At 39.6% G+C, this 20,879-nt stretch overlaps 1 protein-coding gene across 1 annotated transcript in view; it reads left to right on the top strand.

Moving 5' to 3' along the window:
• Positions 1–15,573: 15,573 nt before the first annotated feature.
• The window catches only part of cd34 (CD34 molecule), a 33,107-nt gene continuing 27,801 nt past the window's right edge, over positions 15,574–20,879 (top strand). Inside the window, exon 1 of the mRNA XM_084722055.1 lies at positions 15,574–15,835. Coding sequence (XP_084578181.1) covers positions 15,754–15,835 — 82 coding nt within the window. The 5' untranslated portion in view covers positions 15,574–15,753. The remainder of the gene's footprint in view (positions 15,836–20,879) is intronic.

Genomic DNA, 20,879 nt, shown 5'->3' on the forward strand with positions numbered 1-20,879 from the left:
CATAATCAGCTGCTGTTGAACATGGCCTGTTGCACACTGTATATCAATGTGATACCTCTTAAAGCAAGCCATCTGTTATGGGCCCATACAATAGATCCAATTCCCACTCACTGTCTCTCCCCACCCGTCTTTCTTTCTCCGTCCTCATGCTCCCTTGAATCCATTGTCCAGATAGAAACGTGCCTGGGATAGCAAGGGCTCGCTTTCGGCACACTTCTTTGAGAATTATTTAAGGCTTAGGAGTTTCTGTGAAATGAATATTTGATGTGGAGGACCTGAGCGTCTCCCGACGAGCCCTGAGCAACACTTCACAGAGAACGACTGGGGTGAGGTGTATAGCTCCCTGCTTCAAAACACACACACACATACACACACACGTGCACACACCTCCTCATCCACTCATCACCATACCCCAAAAACACTCCAGACGTTTTATGGAGGGTTATTGAACGGGAAGGCCTACGTCGTAAAATCTGGAGGCTATATGTTCTGATCCTGGATGCATGTTGTCTGAAACCGCTCTTTTATTTGGCATCTTCCTTTAGCCATTGGCTTAGTTTGGTTTTCTTCAAGGTCCCTCGCTACGCTGTGGGTGATTTTATTGTTTCTCTCTGGCATGCATCGCTCATGTTCTCATATTTTCCTCGGGCTCTCATCTTTACCTCAATTTATGACACGCTGACAGGTTCATGGCATGGCATTAGTCAGCTCCATATGTTTTCTATGGCAAGCGTTGGGGAAATGTAACACAAGAGGATGTGTTTAGTTTTTCTCCGTAGCCACAAGAGTGCAGAGTTGAGTCATTCAGAAAATCTCTTTCCCCCTTTGTGACAGGCTGAGGTGGTTTTAAATGCTGGTCCTGTAGTGCCATCTCATGGTTCACTGTGGGAACAAGCTTTGTGGTCAAATTACAGGAAAACAGAAACAGATCAAACCACTTAAACTTGGAGCTTGCACTCATTAATTTCACGTAAAAATCAATCAGAGCAAGAACAATAGAAGAGTTCATTCTAAGTTGAAGCACAATCTGCTGCACAGAGTGAGCAACCACTAAAGTTTCAGCCACAAAAACTATGTGGATAGTGCAAAGATAAAACATTAGATATGAGTGGACACAAAACAGACATACAGTGAATAATCATTTAGAATAACCATCATTAATAAAAGCGAAAAGTGATAGTTAATCAAACTATATGTTCAGTGGTTCCCAAACAGCCAAACCCACTACAAGAGAGGCATGGATGACCAGGGGAGAAGTTGAATAAATATGATTTATGTCAGGAAATAAACAAACAAGAGTTTGCTGATGCTCTCACGCTGCCCTTTATCGCATTAAAATGAATCCTTTTTTATTAGTTGCTTCCCCAATTATTGTTAATTACTCATAATAGAGGGGCAGCAGATGGGAAACTGCTGTCAACAAACAACAACATGTGAATCAATAATGTTTGTGAATTATTTGTAATGCTAATTGACATTGTTTGAGATGTTTTTTTTATTGTGTTCAACAATAAAATACTTTGCTAATTTAACCAGGATGTAATTGAATGTCTCCTTATCAGCTATGAAATAAATTTTATATCGCAGAAGCTAATGATAAAGTAACACAAAATTGTAGTATTACTAATACTTAGTAAGCATTTATTATAATTTCATTGATTGTTAACAAGAAAAGAACTGTTAACTAAGTTTAATCAGTTTATCTTTTAGTAACGATGGTTATTATAAGGAGTTACCCAGGCTCATAAATAATACATGTAAGTTAAAAACTGTTACTGAAATTAGAATGAAAATTAAAATAAGTTAAGACCAGCAATCGGTTAGTAAAAGTAACAAGTCATGAGAATTTAAACCATCAAAAAGGTAAGAACAAAGAGCGCCTGGGAGTTTGGCTCCAACCACTTCCCCTTTCCTGTTTGCCTCTCTTCCTGTCAATAAAGACAACAAAAAGAGCCAAAAAAGAAGAAACTAAGAACATGATCATATTAAATAATAATTGAGACCAACAGATGATCAATAAAAATAATAAGACATGTAAGATAAAAGAAGTAAGAACCAAATAAAATAACATAACAGTTCAGACCAGCTGCCTGTTCAGTGAGAACCATTAAAAAAATAAGTCTAATCCTTCATATTATGGTGAAACTAATTAATAATAAAAAATATAACATCTGTTTCAGCAAAGTTTTATTTGAATTTTATGTATATTTTAATGAGGACCAATAAAGTGTAATAAAAACTAAAATAAATTAAGACCAGCAACCGACCAGTAAAAATAATAAGACTTGAAATTTAAAACAATTCAAAAGTAAGAATAAATTATTATTAAAAAAAAAATCTAAAATAACAGAATAAGTAAGACAGCAGCAGTTGACCAATAAAAATAATTAAACAATGAGAAACACAAATAAAACAAAATGATATTATAATAAATAATAATAACCAGCTGGTAACACCTGCATACAAGAGTTCAGAGTGTAATCCTTCATATTATGGTGAAACTAATTAATAATAAAAACGTCCAACATCTGTTTCAGCAAAGTTTTATTTGAAGTGTGGCGACCAGAATATCTGTCGATATGTAACTTTGGCAAAGATGTTACGACTGGCTAGAATTGCCAAGTTTTATACTGAAAGAACGCGATTACTGCCGACAGTTTGACTTATGTGAAAGTGCTCCAGAGATGAATCGAACAGATACGTGTAATGAGAACCATCTGGGCAGCCAGCAACTCTAATGAATTAATCCCACAGACCTTATCTGGCCATGTGCTGCCAGAACACACACAGTTTATTATGTACTTAAAGGGTGCCGTTACTACGGTCGGGCGCTCTCGTCTGCTATCATGCTAACAGAACATTTTGTGTGGTCCCTGTTTGTTGTGATGGGAAATCAAACGTCCTGAATGTTCAGAAATGGGTTCTGTTACAGAAATGTCTTATCTTAAGTCTTAAGATAGGAAGAATCTAAGATAGGATTTTTCCCAATTGTTGATGTTTCTGAAGTGAATCATAACTAACTGTATCTTAGTTTAACCTAGCTTATCTCACTGTTTTGCTCATCAGGCCAAGCTAAACAGCTTTATAACTGTTGTTTGGTTGTTTTTTTTAAACATACTGAAACTTAAACTGAAAAATACAAAAAAAAAAAAAAAAACAGAGCAAAAACAGTGATGAGTACTTCAATACAGATGAGTTGGAGGTGTGAAGAAAACCAAAGACGTTATTTTTGGGAAATGAACTAACTTGAGAGATAAAACAAAGACCAAGATAGCAGACACAGTTTTTGTTGTATCCTGCATCCATTGTTTAAAAGCAATAAAAGAGCAGCCATTTGGATTACATAGGTTAGCCAGTACTACCATTAGCTACTATTAGCTAAAACTATTGTTAGCTATGGTTAGCCAATGCTACCATGTGTTACCAACACCACTGTTAGCTACTCTTAGCTAACACTACCATTATCTGCTGTTAGCTAATACTACCACTAGCTACCGTTTGCAAACACTACCATAAGCTACAGTTAGCTAACACTACCATTAGCTACTGTTAGCGAACACTGTCATTAGCTATTGTTAGGTAACACTACCGTTAGCTATGGCTAGCTAATTTTAATCCCCCAGGACTGTTCTCTCTAGTCCCTGGAGTTTTAATTTACCAGTTTTTGCTTATGAAAGGGTCTATTTTAATAATGAACCTAAATCTTTTTCAAATAGTTTTTGTTCCTAAACCTACCCAAGTTGTTTTGTGCCCAGACCTAAACAAACTGCGACTGAAAACTGAAAATAAGTCAACTAAGTCTAAAATAATAGTTACACCCAGTCTGCACCCATGCTCACAGCCAATCAGAGCACAGTAGTTGTAGCCAATCACTGTACAGGAGGGCAGGACGAGGTGGAACCATCTTAGAGAAAAAAAATAACGCTAGATAAAATTACTGCTAGCTACTGTTACTGTCAAATAAAGTTAGCTAGCACTACAATTAGCTACTGTTACCTATTTAGTAGGTGGTAGGTGGAAAAGCGACAGTTAACAGTTTATTTAAGATTTTGGGAGAACAGCTCTGTAGTACATGTTTCCTATATTTAGTCAGAATATGAACTTTGACTTAGGAAGTGTTTGTTTGTGATAGCTTTCTTCATAGATCAGATCCTAACCATAATTACTATGGTTACCAAACAGTTAAAACAGGATCTGCAAGTTAGGAAATTTGTGTAATATGTCGTCTGGATATTATTTGACATCAAAATATGGGCTGTTTGCAAAACATGAATAGTGCTGATGAAAATTATATGATTAATATCTTCATTTCTTTTTCTTCTCCCTCTCCCCCTTATTTTTTTTCTACTGTTATTGCAAATGAAAATCAGAAAAGTTATGTAACTTGGAAATTGTGGACTAATAAATGATTGCTCAATGTAATTGCACAAAAAGGAATAACAAATCAAAAAATATGTGGCAGTGAAATACGAGTTGTAAAATGCCCTTTTGAAGTATTAAATGCTTCGGTCTCGTTTTCCGCAAGTGCTTTCTCCTGCATCAATATGCAGAGACCCATAATAGATACACTCACTCAAGGAAAAAAAATCTGGATTGGGGATTTGAGGCTCCTGAGGTTATGAACGAGAATCTCCAAGACCCAGAGCACTCCCCAACCTTCACAACCCTCTCAACCTTGAGCATAAATCACTTCAAGATGTCTACCGAGCCACCCAATCAGAGCCAATTAGGGCTAGTTACAGGCCTGTAGAGTTTGCCCTTTTCAGAAAAAAAAAAAAAAAAAATGAGGGAAAGGACACAAGGAAGCTGGGGACAAAGAGGAAAGAGAGACACAGAGAGAAAAGGAGGATTTGTGTGTGCAAGAGACTTTTGTTATTAACATCCTCTCCTCTGAGCAGGGGTTTTCCAAAAAAGTGTTGCAATTGTTGCTATGCTTCCTTCACTGTGTTATGATATGATCATATGTGTCCAAGACTGCATGATTGTGCTCATGCAGATGTTGCACACACAGTTTGTGCGTGCTCTGCGCGTTGGGCTGGGTGTGCTATGGGATTGATTTTATGAACAATAGGAGTAGGCTCCCTCCAGAGGGGAGTGCTAAAGAAGAACATCTGTATGGCATCAAGGAAACAGAGAGAATGAAGGAGAGTTTAAAGGTGGGAGGAGAAGGAAAGGGAGGATTTTTGGCGTTGGACTCACTCGCACTGGTGTTTTGGAAAGTACAGCAATGCAGACCTCTCGATCAACGTAAGCAGGTCATGCATATCAGAACTAAACGAATAAGAGAGGGAACATTTAAGAGAATATTCTATTTATTCTTCAGCTGAATTTCGTGTGAAAATTGTGTTTACACAGAGACATTCTTTGGGTTTCCAAGAACATGATGTAATAACAAAAGAGAGTGAGGCCTCTGTTGTGTTAACTGTTTGCTTCTGTCTCCTCTGGCGGTCTGTTTTCCCAACAGGACCTGTCAGTGGTGTCGAGATAATGTTATGGTGACATCATGTCCTGAAAACTCTCTCTCTGTGTGGTTTCAGGTTGTGTTGCTCACACATTTGAGCTGCCCCCAGACCAAACAGCAAGGGATACGCTCCATATTCATCAATTCTCCAGAGAATTTAAAGGTCTGGCTGTTGTGTTACAATTCCAATTCCCAGGAAAAAAAACAAGGGCAACAACAGACTGGGAAAGTTGTGGAGTGTTCAGAAAACACCTGTTTGGAACAAGTTAACTGGGGCATCCTCGAAAGGCTCAAGTCGTTCACAAGCACGGGTGGGGCGAGGTTCACCGCTTTATTAAAAACACTGTGGGCAAATAGTCCAAAAGTTTTATAACAACCTTACCAAGAGAAAACTGCAAGGAATTCAGGGATTTGCCCTCTACAATCCATGATATCATTAAAAGATTTAAAGAATCCAGTGAAATTCTCTGCATGTAAGGGTCAAGGCCAAAAAACAACACCGAATGCCTGTGACTGCACTGCATTAAAAACCCACATAACTGTGTAAAGGATACTGCAGGGGCTCGGCAAGACTTCGGAAGACTGTTGCCAGTAAAGACAGTAAATCACTGCGTCTAGATAAGCAAGTTAAGACTCTACCATACAGAGTGAAAGCCATTTATCAACAAGATCCAGAAACACAGCTGGCTTCTCTGAGCCAGAGCTCATCTAAGGTGGTCTGACACAAGTGTTCTGTTTGTCTGATGAGTCCACGTTTCAGATTGTTCTTGGAAGTCACGGACGTCGCGTCCTTCCGAAAGGTACATGCAAGTTTTGGGGCAAAATATGCTGCCATCCGGACATCTTTTCCAGAGACGTCCCTGCTTATTTCAGCAAGACAATGACAAGACATATTCTGCAGGTGTTCCAACGGCGTGGCCTCGTAGTAAAAGAGTTCAGGTAGTAGACTGACCTGCCTGCAGTCCAGACCTCTCTCCTACTGAAAATGTGTGGCGCATTATGAAGTGCACTGTTGGGTAGCTGAAGTCGTATATCAAGCAAGAATGGAAAAGAATTTCAATTTCAAAACTTTAGCAATTTTGTGTTCTCAGTTCCTAAATGCTCACGCGCACAAGATGTTGCAGGCAGTAAATTCAGCACCTTCTGTGAGGCAGCAGTGCTAACCACTGTGCCACTGTGCCACCCTGGTTGATTATTAATAGATTATTAAATCGATCACCATTTTTGATAACCAATTAATTAAGTTGAGTTTTTTTTTTTTTTTGTAATTTTTTCTTTATTTTTTTCAGTAATTTCTCTGATTCCAGCTTCTGAAATGTGAATATTTTCCGGTTTCTTTTCTGCTTGATGACAGTTAACTAAACATCTTTGGGTTTTGGACAAAACAAGACATTTTAGAACGTCATCTTGGGCTTTGGGGGACACTGATCAACATTTCTAACATTTTATAGACCAATCAATTAATCTCGAACATCAACAGCATAACTGACAATGAAAATAATCGTTAGCTGCAGCCCGAGTTTGAACATTAAAGATCTTGTCTTTGTGCTGTATTCAGTGGGGTTCTGTTTTTTATTTATGGTTTATACAACATTCCAGCTTCTTTGGTATCAGGGTTGTGCACTTAATCTTTGCCTTTATTTTGTCTTCCTGTGTTGCTCTTTCCATACAGATCCCTTGGTGAGAAACTGGACTCTTCTTGGTTCTGGTGCGGAAACATTTGGCCAGGTCTGTCCCGTTTTGCACGGTCATGTGTCACAGATGTGGAAGGAAGAGCATCGAAATACCACGAGGAACAAGGTCAGGGTTGAATATAAATACATTTCCATGTTTGTCCTTCGTTGGTTTTGGGGTCATCGCTGGGTCTGTCTGTACACTCCTCGACACACGGGGCAGGGTGGATGTTCATGCACGAGGAGAATGGCAGGAAACAGAAGAGGAATTTAGATGTGGGAATGGCGATGGATGTGTCGGTCAACAGGATGACAAGGGAGGAGAGGAGCCCATCAGACTGAATGGAGAGGCACGGGCAGTGTCATCACACTGAGAGGGAGGGTTTTTCATTGTTTCCTCCGCTCCATTGGTCAAATCATTACTGATGTCCGTGCCAGTGATGTATCTCTCCATTCACCCTCCTCATCCACGCTCCAACTAAAGGAAAGGAAAGCAGGAAAGCCTCTCAACTTCCACAAATGTTTGCTGATAGCTTTATCTTCACAAACGGATTAAATTATTGTGGGACAGATACCATCTTAGACTGTCTCGATGACAGATGACAATGAGCTCTATTATTAGCAAAATGTCATTACGTTCTCATTGGCTTCTTTACAATTGCCAGTTAAAAGGAACAGAGAATTAACACTAACAAAACAAAAAGAAATTTGGTTGCAAACAGGTATGAAAGGACCATTATGTAGGATTTAGTGGCATGTCATATTGATGACATTTATGTAGACTTCAAGTCTATTTTTTTAGACAATACACATGTAATGCAAGGTTGATGCCCAGTAAAAAACATATTTTATCCTCATCTTGTAGGTGGTTTAATCTCATACACATACGCAGTCTTTTTCTTTTCTCTCTTTTGCTCATCCATACCAACTGTACATGTGCACACACACACTTCCATGTCTGTGCATCACGCTGATGGAAAAATGTATCAGGAATATTCACATATACCGAAGGAAACCCGCACACATCACAGGACGTTCGGCTGCTCATTTGCTGCTGGACACTTTGAAATAAGCCACGAAACAGTCACACGAGCGTGATGCTGATAAAATGTTTGCTGTCTAGAAAAGATTCATTTTTGACATCCAAGGCTGCACAGGCCAAAATGTAATTGCACAGACCTGCAACCAATCAGAGCAAGAAAATGTGCGACATAGTGGTGCTTATTCTCAGAGTGGTGACTGCCTGGTCGTGATCTTCCTCATAATACAGCTAGGCAGGACACTAAAATATGATTCTGTAAATGTTTTAGGAGAGAAGTTGGCAGTGCAATAACAAAATTTTAAGTCATATTTGATCAGCTCGACTGTTTGATCTGAGTTTCGGGAGCCTCTGGTGTTGCGCTGGACAGAGCTGCTGTCCAAAACGTGTGACGTGTGATTTTTCAAATCTGGACGGGTGACGCTCCCCTGTCCGTCAGCGTATTGAACCTGCCCCACATTAAATAAACGGTTCTGATTGGTCCGACCAGATCCGAGACAGGTGGAATTCTGTCAGAAGTCAGGGGCCAGACTTGTCTTCATCTGGTTCATCTGGTTCCCAGGCGAGGAACGCGATTGAAACTTGGTGGTTCAACATGGCTGACTCCAAAAAGAAGAAGACCCGATCTCTCTGTAGATATAAACGGCTCATACTAAGGCAACAAAAACACAACAATTCTTATTTTCAGCACAATTAATCAATTATTAATTAAAATGATCAAAATCACAATATGGCCAAATCGCACAAATCCTGCACTTTTTGGAAAAGAAAAAAATGTGCAACAAAACCGCATCATAACGAAGTACCATAAGGCTGCAGAGATGCCCTGGTCTACAAACCTTGTTCTCCAAATGTAATAAACCTGCGAGAGACCCAACAAATGTCACATCATCATGATTTTAATGGGCATTTTTCAGTAAGAATTTAAATGATGAGTGATGCAAAAATCATTATTCCTTCTTATTGTATCACAATCACAGTTTCAGTCATAATAATTGCAGTATGACTTTTTACCCACATTGTGCAGCCCTGTTATATACTACAGAAAACATACACATGATTATCATCTATAGCTACATATTTCTGATATATTTCTTATTCTTTATTCTTTATTAGGATCCCCATCAGCTTGAATAAAGTGGTCGCTAGACTTCCGGGGTCATAATGTACTAATCACCCTGTAAATCTTACACAGTGGATGTTTAAGTTAAAAGCAGAATGTCTATGAATTAATAAAGGGCAGGCTCACTGAAACTGCACTCGATTTTCAGGTTTGTCTGTTTTCTACAGGAAAAACAAGCTCTTAGTGTTCAGTAGTCATGATATTATGCCAGACCACAGTACAGAAGGACACCACCCAGGGCAGAGAGACACATGAGGTAAATAAGGCCACCACCAAGACTATTATTGGGAACAGCCACAACAGCCACCAGATATCTCCCAATGTTCTTAAATTCATGCTTTCAATGTAACCCATATTACCATATTACCCTTATTTATGCCCGTTGGCCTGTACAGTCACATGTCAGTCACGCTCCTATGATAGCTCCATCCAGCTGGCTCAAAGCCTCAAAAGACACCAAAACCTTCAAAACAACAAAACCCCAAACATGCAGGTCCCCGAGGGTCAGATTCTCTGCTGCCATGTGCTGCTCCTCGTGATGTCCCGACAGTGTCCCCCTCGCCGCACAGAGATTCTTTGTGCGTTTCAACCGAAAATAAGTCAAATGTTAAGATAGGGAGGGTGACTAAAGGGAAGGGAAGGGAGAAAGAGATACAAGCAAAATCCGCCAGAAATCCTCCCCTGCCAGGCTCGGCTAATCAGGATTCTTCAGCTGTAAACAGACACATGCTTCACATTCAAATAAGTGTTAACCGTACTGTACAAACACGTATCATGCCAGAGGAGACGTTGGAAGATGGATGTGAAAACGTGGTGAACGTATTCACATATTTATATCACTCTGTCCAGTTTACAGCCCTATTACTTTTAATGAGGTTTTCACTCCATCATGTTGCATTATGTTCATTTATTTCTGTTTGGACAGCTTAAGTGTTACACCCTGTCATAATGATTTTCTAATAGTGTGATAATGAGAGGTAATTACCACAGATTGGCAGTTGGATTTGATCACCAAACCTTTTTTAAAAAAAAAAAAAAAAAAAAAAAAAAAAAACATTGTTATTTCAAATTTGTTTGTTTCAACTTCTTTTGAGAAGCCAAGTCCACAATGAGGACGTTTCTGTGTACGAGTGTGAAGTGGATTTCAAGTCAAAGCTGTTTATTCAGCTGTCTTTTAATTAATGAAACGAAGAATTTCTAACGACTGTCACATAATAACACAGCTGTTTGACTCTTAATTAAATCCTGTCTATTCTGGTTTGAGTTGTTTTTTTTTTTTTTTACCTCCCAGAGTTTTAGATGTTGCTTCTGTTAAAATTGTGTCACTAATCCCAACATATAAATCTGAAAACGCCCACTGCACATTACAAAGCAGTTATTACAGAAATTCAAATTTTAAACTTAAAGGTGTAATATGCAGGGTTTTCCTAAAAAAAAACAATGTGTAGACTCCTAAAAACAGTCCCTGTGTGGTGGTGTCTGTATCTGCAGAGGCTATTTTCTCATTATTTTGCTGCAGGAGAGACATTTCTGAGCGTTGTGCAGGCCGTTGGGCAGTGACTTGCAGCCTCAGACTGATACTGATACATGCAAATATCAGATCATCCCAGTTTTTTCTAATGAGGATGTCCTTACCTGCTCCGTGCATCAGCAAACAGGCTGAACGAAGGTGTCACTTGATTAAAAAAAATGCTCGCCCTGGCTCTGTTTCTGTGAAATTTCAGCGAATAGGGAAAAGAGACTGATTAACGAAGTTGAGAAGCTGCTCATCTGATAAGATCCACTGCAGCCTGTTTATGGGAATATCTTCAAAATGAGCAAGTTACGCAAGAAGAACAGAGAGCTGTTGTGAGTTACAAGTGACTGAACTGTCCCCCGGTTATATAGAAACAAGGCTGGCTTAAGAAAATTACCTTAGTTATGAATAAATAATTTTGACACTGGATTTACTCATCTGAGGGAGAAATCATAAACACGACGCTGCAACATCGCTCGTATTATTTCTGGACAGTTTTTTCCGCCTTTCATCTGCTCGAGTAAACAGTGTCACCGAGGCAACCAACAGTGACAACAGAGACATCGCCGTCTCCGTCTCTCCCCACAACATACTGTCTGTAAGAGCTGCAGGTCTGCATCTGTTTGACGGAGGGCGGGGCTGAGCAACACACACACGCACACACACACACACACACACACACACACACACACACACACACACACACACACAGGCAGAGCAGACTGAGGACACAGCAACAGGATGAAGGTTTGCAGTGATTGTATTCACACACAATCTGGTGCTGTGCACAGGTGTGAGCGTGTTTGTTAGTACGGTCAACTCAGGCTTCTGTCTCTCTTCTGTTAAACCAGGGAGCACTGGTGCAGTTACACCACAACCAACAAACCCTAAATATTATGCCTTTAAAGCTTTAATATTGTCGCTGTCAGGCAGAAACCATGATGCCATTGGTCACATTTTATGTCTGTTCATGGGTTTTAAAGTTATTTAAAGCTACTACAAAGAACTTTTCTATTTTCGTTGATTTTGGAAGACCCTGTGGACAAAAGTGTTCGTGTTTCCACTGCTATAACCACAAAATATGAAGGCAAAAAAAAAAAAAAAAATCTTCATAAAAATCTCCCCAAACAAGGTTTCTGCCACAAGCATATGAAATATTTCCCCACTGAATCAAAATATTTGTGCCTCGGTTATATATTTTGTTGAGTTATCCCAAATGTTTACAACTATATGCACAACATTTAGAAATCTGTAAATTTATTCAAGGTATCAGTGCGTTTCATTTCATCAGTAGTTGCTATAACTTCTGGGGAAACTCAGGAAATACCAGACGATACATGAGTATATCATCAGCCACTGAACATGAGTGAAGAAAACTTTAGTACATTATCTCATCCATGGGTCTGATTTCTACACACGTCAGATAGATTTTCTTTGGAAGTGGTGGTTGTTTAACAATTAAGACATCAGCTCCCATGATCCCACAGTAATTTACAACGTCATCAAAATCTGTCTTTTGTTATTGTTTTGATTGGGAGACCCCTCGCAGCAGAAATTACAGTCTGCGCATTTAACTTTCATGTCTTTTTTGCAGTTTAATGACAGTTTAAATCTTCAAAACTTACTTAAAACCTTTAATTATAGTTTCAGGTTTATTAATTGTGGATCTGATTTCCAGGGTCCCTTTACAAACTTTAAAAAGTATCTGGTCTGAAACATAGAGAGTGGCCTGTGGGTCCAGCCTGATCCTGGCTTCATTCAGCCTCATATGGTTGCATTGTTTGACAAGAAAGTCTCCAGGCAGCCCTCAAAGACCCAGCGGTGGGACTGCAGTGTTTCCAGATGTGGACCAGCACATCTGATCAGTGAACACCCAGCATCACACCCCGACAACACACACAGTTTGTCACTTTCTGCTGATGTGGCGTGATTATGAAATAGCATGTGTGTTATGTCTATGATGTCAGCGTGTGTGTGTGTGTGTGTATGTGTGTGTGTGTGTGTTACGGCATTGAAAGAAAGGCGTGTACACTACATGGAAGCATGCATGTGTACTTGTGCAGTTCAATGGATGACTCACTGTAGGCTGTTAGTCATCTGTCCAGGGACACACAAAAACTGGGGCCAAGTGTTGTGTGTGACGCCATGAGCTTTTACAGGCCTCTCAGCTATGTACACAACATGTAGAAGGCAGGAGGAGCACTTCCTGTTTACCAGGTGCATCTTCAAAAAAGAGAATAAAGAGAAACTCGCCTTCTTTTTACAAATCTTGTCCAAATCAAACTGAAGGCTGTTGTGTTGTAGATAACTTTTTTTTTTTTTTTCTCGTAGGAGTACTGAACTTTTGAGCCAGTGTGCACTTTCTTTTCCACTGGAAACAGCTCGTATTTGTAACTTGTTCTCAAACTTTTGGGGTTGAAACCCTCCAGAATAATCAGGCCGGTGTTGGCAATCCCCACAAAAAAAACCATTTTGCAGAAAGTCAGGGTGATTTTTCCAAAGTTTGGTGGATGTTTTGGGCTGTATTGGGAAACACCAGTACCCTGCATTTCTCAGTTGATGGTGCTGCTGTCAAACTTTCAGGTGACCCACTTGGAGACACAGTCTTTATTTCCTGTCTAGTCTCCTGTTTCCCAAGACTTGAGCTGGAATGCCCTTTCTGAGAAGCCAGAACATTGGGTACCAAGCTCGGTACTTCCAAGGGTGCCGACAGAATTGCGTCAGTGCCACTAAGTACTGATTCACATTAAATCAATCGGTGCCAAACTTCAATACCTGGGAGTGCATCTGGTTGTGGAGTGTAGAGAACGCAGTCAGGGCAAAAGCAAGCCAAAAGTGGTCGCAAGTGTGGTTAAACTTTTTAAAACTTGATGCAGACAACACTCGCTACGATATTTGTCATGTGAATGCAAAGCTGATGGGTCAAGGCATCTAAGCAAACACAAAATATTACCAAAAGCTAAAGGTTGTACAGCATTTGATAGCCAGAAAGCCAATTCCCCTGCAGCAGCTGCAGCTGACATTAGCACGCTTGCAACCAGCACCTAAAAAAAATTCAACTTAACTCTCCATGGACAACAAGACTTTAAGTGAGGCATGGACAACTTTTTGTCTTCAGTTAATTAATTATTTGGCTGGATAAGTTAGTGTTGGAGATAATGGGGCTTTTTTCACTGACATTTTAGCTTTAGCCAACACTCAGCTACTGTCTGCGTCCAAAATCCCTTACCAACATGTTATTTAGTCTGCTATGATAGTGGATAAGATTTATTATAAGTTGTATGTCCAAAACCTTAGTATGAAATGAATGTTAATTAATTGCATACTAAAAACTGTGAAATAGTGATGGCAATAACAAAAAAGATTCAAGATTCAATAATTTATTAACATCTCAATAAAGAATTGATTGGAATTTGTCTTGGTGTGAGCTCAAACAACCATACAAAGACATAACAACAAAACAAAACAAATACACATGGAAATATAAAAAAAATTGCTCATCCATATAAGATGAATATACAGCATAAAATACTCTATCAGTAAATAATAATCCAATCAAATGTGCTCAATAAGAGTGCATAAAAACAAATATACTCTATCAGAGTAAATATAACACAAATGACCAGTCAATACAAACCGACTAGGGTACACAATTAAATAGGGAGTCCCCTGCTCTTAATACTGTGTAATCGCTTTCCTGAAGGAAGGAGAATGAGTGGATTGGCAGCAAAACAGGAAGGATGCATTGACATGTTGAGTTGAGAACCGAAGTTAATCGCCCTGGTGACAGACTGACAGGCTGGAGATGTGGGAGTGGAGAGGGAGGTGTAGTGATGGATCTTATTTTGTGTGGTGTTTAAAATGTCCTAAATAAATAATAAAATGTCCTAAATAAACAACAATATTGAAATTGAGAAGTTTGCACTCATTTTTTACAACAGAAACACCAAACTTGTGCAAAAGTGTCTAATCATAACTCATTTGCATGTAGGGATGCAACAATTAATCGATTATCATCATCATGTAATAACCTGAATGTAATAACCCTTTCTTAACCTGTAATTAACCTACTATTAAATTAATAACAAACTATTGTTTTAATTGATTGATCATTTTGAATCAGTTTTTGATTTAAAACAAAAAAAGTCCAAATTCTCTGATTTCAGTTCCTCACATGTGAATATTTTCTGGTTTCTTTACTCCTCTCTGACAGTTGTAAATGTTACTTTTTGTTAGTGTTTGTGTCGGTTGTTGTGATTTTTGTGCTGGTTTATCCATTAGTAAGGTGGCTGTTACATTTCTGGAGGCCAGCTGCATTTGGATAGTTTTTAGCGCTGGTTGCATGTTGCGCGTCTGGCTCTCATCCCATGATGTTTGCCAAATTATCTTATTTAATTCTCTACAACCATGTGGGAGCCCCTCAAAAATTATCTCTCTACCCCCTTTGGAGTTGAGAACCACTGTAGAGCATCATCTGAAAACTTTTCTGAAGTCCCACCACAGCCTCCACATTGTTAGAAACGGTTAAGCCACAAACCTACAATAAAGATGAAGCTCAACAGGATGTCAGGTTTCACCCACAACATGTCTCATTCTTGTGCTGGCTGTACATGTGCACACACACACACACACACACACACACACACACACAAGGACACACAGGGAGGAGGAGGAGGAGGAGGAGGAGGCAGGGACGGTTGTGTTGGGGGAAACGGGTTAACAGCAGGCAGTTAGAAAAGGGGAGTGGAAAGAGCGGGGAAGGAGTGGGGCTGTATAAAGAGCAACCGAACACAAGCCAGACTTTATCCTGCTCGTCTGTCCCGCTCACTTAGACCTCACAGGAAACTGCCAACTGCCCCAGCCCTCACACACTCGCTCATTATCACCCACCACACTTTTTTACTCTCACACACAGTCCTGCCGGCTCGCTGACCAGAGAGGATGGCTGCATCCATGTGGAGAATGAATGGGCTCTGGAGAAGGATGGCTGGAGTTCTGGTGCTCTGCGCTCTGTTGCTCAGCAGTGAGTACTCCTACAATTATTGTTTATACTTTGATTCACTACGATATCTCCTTAGAAAGTTATCCATCTACAGAAAATCTTACATTATGTGTGGCATGGAACTTTTTTTTTTTTTTTTTTTTTTTTTAACCATTCCTTTGTTTTTCTCTCCAACATTATAGTGGGAAAAATTCAGTATGTTTACATCCACAGTGGCTTCGTACTGACTAGTTGGGGGGGTTTGCTTTGATGTGTTCTAGCATGAGGTTGCACACAGATGCAGAGAGGCATGTTTAGCGGTGGGGTGGCTGCAGACACAAAGGGTCTGCTCAGGAGTGGAAAGTTGGAGTTGAGAATAATTATGCTTTACATCCTGCAGTGCATCTGGGTGGAGCTAGTGTGTGTTTGAGCGTGTGTGACAGAATCAAGGCAGCCTCGAATTGGATAAATGCATTTTCATGTTAAAAATGACAAGTTTGGGTTGTTTTCTCCAGGTGTCTGGTCTATAAAATTTCAGAAAATGATGAAAAATGTTTCCCAAATCCCAAAATGAAGTCCACAAATGTCTTGTTTTGTCCACAACTCAAAGATATTCATTTACTTTCAGTAAAGAAAGAAAATATTCACAGTTAAGAAGGTGGAATCAGAGAATTTTTTTCCTTTCTTTCACTTAGATGGTACACAAACTAATTAATTGATTATTAAAACAGTCGACAATTAATGTAATCAATCAATTAACCATTGCAGCTCTACAGTTCTATCTGTTGCATGGTGCTATATGCTATATGCCTGGCAATGAGTGCAATGCACTATAGATATTTCATGTACATGTGAGCGTGTGCGAGTTACATGTGTGCTACGTATAACAAAGTGACCACACAACACATGTATTCAGCAGAGAGTAAAAATAGTTCCCTCCACTGTGTTTCCCTGCAGCGGTGTGTGTGCGTGTGTGTGTGTGTGTGTGTGCGATCGTGTGTGTCCACTCCAAATCAGTCCGAGGCCTGATGCTAATTGCAGGGTGATGTATGGCTTGGATGGTGTTGCTGCCTCTCTGGTTGTAAAGCAGGACTAGTTCTAGTTCAGCCCGACGTAACGACTTCTGCAGAGCCATTAGGGCCCATCTATGGGCACCGGGGCGGCGAATGTTTTGCAGTGACCTTGGGAAGTACTCGGAGGAGTGTCCCAGACTGATGAAAATAACTAAGGGGGTTTACTTTAAAAGGGAAAAAGATCATGAGATGGCGGAACATGCCCGTTCAGTAGTTCGCACAATAAAAAGGCGCACCGCATACCGTCTGCATCAGCGGCTTAACAGAAGGTAATTAGATTGACATGGAAATCTAATTACTCTGGGCACTCCCCACCAAGAAATTAGAGCCATGATATGGGGACAACATTCAAACACACAACTAATAATCTTTTTTTTTTGTTTATTACTGCTGCTGATTAAAAAACAGCCATTATACTATCTTATTATCTCTATAATTAGGATTTTGTTTTTACAGCCGTGCCCATCTGGCCTTTTGCCATGTTTGCCTTTACCAATTTAAAGGGACAGTCCACCCTAAAATCAAAAATACATATTTTTCCTCTTATCTGTAGTGCTTTTTATCCATCTAGATATTTTTGGAGTGAGCTGCAAAGTTTTGGAGATATCTGCCATCGTCTGCCTTCTCTCCAGTACGATGGAAATAGATGGCACTAGATAGCTTGTGGTGCTCATTTGAAAAAAAAGAGTATCTTTCCTGAAATCAGACCTGGTTACTCGAGATAATCCGTAGACCTTGTGAGCAGTTTCATGAATGAGCTTGTTTCTTTCAAGTATAAAAGAAAGTACTGTTTCGTATTTTTGGACTGTTACATACTTTTGGACATGATGCATGCTTGTTTTATTATTTATATTCTTATTGGTATTATTACTGTTTTTCTATTCTACTTGTTGTATTATTTTTGTACTTCTGCTCTTTGATTGTTCCTCACCTGTGTTTCACTCCTTGTTGTTGCTGCTATGACACCTGAATTTCCTTTTGGGGGTTAATAAAGGTTTATCTTATCTTATCTTGAATAGTTCTGGTAGGTTCTACTGCAGAAAGAAAACAGTTCCTACATGAAACTACTCACAACAAGGTCTGTGGATTATCTTAAGTAGGTGGGTCATAATTTCTGGGAAGAGGCATTGCTGTTGAGTTTTTCACATATATTTCTTTTGCCACTTTGAGCTCATTTAGTACCATTATATATGAGAGAAGGCAGTTGTCTCTATGGCTGATATCTCTAAACCTCGAACCAAAATTATCTAGATGGATAAACAGCAGTGCAAGCCAGAGGAAGAATTTAGATTTTCAGATGAACTGCCCCTTTAATGACTTTTATTAACTGTTTGAAATATGATCTTGCTCAGAAACCTCTTGGCTCTGTTTTAGTTTTTAGCAGACACCTTCTGATTTCTACTTTAAGACTATCACAAGGGTGCTGTCTCAGGTCTGCTGACCCGTCCTCATTTTTCACCACATCCAGCAGCGGCCCTCCGATCACACAGACCTGCTACATTGTTGACACTTGTGTCCAACTGGCGTTGCGGTGTGAATTTACAGAGGCATGAACACATATGGCTCCAAAAAAAGAAAAAAAGGAGAACCCCTCACTTAAACGTATGCAGTAGTTAAATGCTCCTACATCCTGCCAGTTGTACAGTTTTAGCAGCTGCATGCATGGGAGGCCATTTCTGTTTTTGTTTTGATACATTTTGCACCCGCAGCCAAGTCACAAGGGACAAATCCGCGTCCCCACTGACTCTTTTCACAATATAGGACTATGTTGCCGCAGTGGGTCAGAGGTCTGGCCCTGATGACGTCCATATTCATTCAAAGACAGACAATTTTAATGTTTCATGCTTCATTAAGGCCGTCTCATCTACATAAAAGAGGCTCTTTGTTAAATCATTCTGTCCTGATAAACCCAGAGGCGCTCCGCTGCACAGCTCGTGTCTTATTGTGTCTTGTTCACAGTGGGGAATCAGTGAGTATCAGGATGTTTAAAGGGAAAACACTTTTTAAATGGATGTCGAGTCAGTGTTGATGGTAAATGTAGTCAGTTGAAGCAGTAGATCCCTCAGTGTGTGCTATATTGACCAAGAAAACTTAATTATCCTGCACACGGAGGCCAATATTATATCAATACACAGATGTCAGTGTTTTATTATATAAATAATTACCACTGCTAATGTGGAATAAACCTTTTGGCATTAGAATAATAATATCAGTTGCTTTTTCAGTACACAAGATAATATTGACTTTTAGGTTTTTATGTGTTGGGAAGTTTGCTTGACAGTCCCAATTTCCTGCAATAAAAATGACTGAAGTCAGATGAACAGATTAAAAACTTATTAGACAAAACAGATGTTGACAGATTTTTTTCTTTGGGGACATAATTTGACATAGCATGCAATATATTGCAATAAATGTTATTGCAATACTCAGCATATCGCAAAATCTTTAAAATCACAATTATATCATACTGTGATTAAGTATCATGATTATATTGTATCATGGGACCCCTGGTAATTCTCACCCTCTAATACCAGGATGCATTGCATGCAAGCTTCTGACACCCACGCCTAATTTATTGGACAAAAATACTCATCTGGCATATACCCATAGGTGGAGACTAGAAATCCAAGCTGAAATAGACTGTAGCTCTTCCTTAAAACCATCTACTTTAATGTAGCACTTGTGCAGGACAGCTCAGCTTTCTTACTCAGTAAAGCACACTCTGAAGAATTTATTGCTCCAATTGACGACGTTTGACATCAACACTGTTTGGACATTCAAAAATGGTTAAGTTTCCTTTAAGTCATCTGCATCAGATGTGGTGGCAGTGATGTCATTAGCCCCACAAGGGCGAATGGGCGAGGCAGCTATGGTGCTTTCTAGTGTTTGTACAAAACAGAGAGGAATCTGACCATTAAATCTCCTTTCTTACTCTGATAATCAGAAACCATGGAAACCAGAAAACTCATTTCACAAAGACCTTGGACTTGCCACTCATCCACCAACACATTTATGAAATCAGATACTATGCAGTGTTGCTTATGGAAATAATAATAATAATAAAAAGTTCATTTTTAAGCGCTGGGCTAAATCAAAGAAAATGTGTGGCACTGCAGTATTAGCTGGGCAGAATATACAGGTGGTGATAAATTAAAGGAAAAAACAACAAAAAAGTGTTTTAGTAAGGTGCTGTTCCACCCTCAGCTTTGAGAACAGCGTCAGTGCTCCCTGTTGAAGGGATGGTAGTGGAGAACGCTGTCAAAACAAACCACTTCAAAATGTGTCTTTGGGGTTCAGCCACTTACAACACCCATAAAATGTCCTCTAGAACATCCTCAGTGACCAACAGAACCTCTGGAACACTTTCACTGGCTACTAAAACATCCTAGAAGACATCTAGAACCTTCACAATGGCCACCAAAACGCCAAACATACTAGAGAACCTCCTCAGTGACTGCTAGAACTCCTAAAAGATCCTGTGAATCTTATTAGTCATAAAAAGGATCCCAGTAACCTCAAATAACATCAACATCTTTAATGACCAGTAGAACCTCTCCAGTAGTAACTGACTGAAAGATCCCTAGAATCTTGCAAAAGGAGTCTAGAACCTCCTCTGTGACCACAAAACTCTTAAAGGACCTCCCTGGACCTGTTTTGGCCATCAGAACTCCTTAAGTACTGTAGAACCTCCCAGTAAACTCATATAGAACCTCTAGAACCCCTGCAATGACCAGTAGAGCCTGTGGAACACTTTGAGTGGCTACTAAAACCTCCTAAAAGACAATAAAGATGTATAACCTTCTCAATGGCCACCAAAGCTACAAAAGTAGTATATCATCAGTAAACTACTCAAATCTATGAAACAACCCCTGAACTGCTGTAATGAGCCCTAGAACCTCCTAAAAGATGTCCAGAACCTTCTCAACAGCTTCCAGAATTCCTATGGTAACCTAGAACCTCACCAATAAAACCTAAAATTTATGACGAGACTCCAAGAACCTCCTTAAAGATGT

The sequence above is a fragment of the Lutjanus erythropterus genome, chromosome 6 (assembly GCF_056507025.1).
Source record: "Lutjanus erythropterus isolate fLutEry1 chromosome 6, fLutEry1.hap2, whole genome shotgun sequence".
Taxonomy (NCBI): domain Eukaryota; kingdom Metazoa; phylum Chordata; class Actinopteri; order Lutjaniformes; family Lutjanidae; genus Lutjanus; species Lutjanus erythropterus.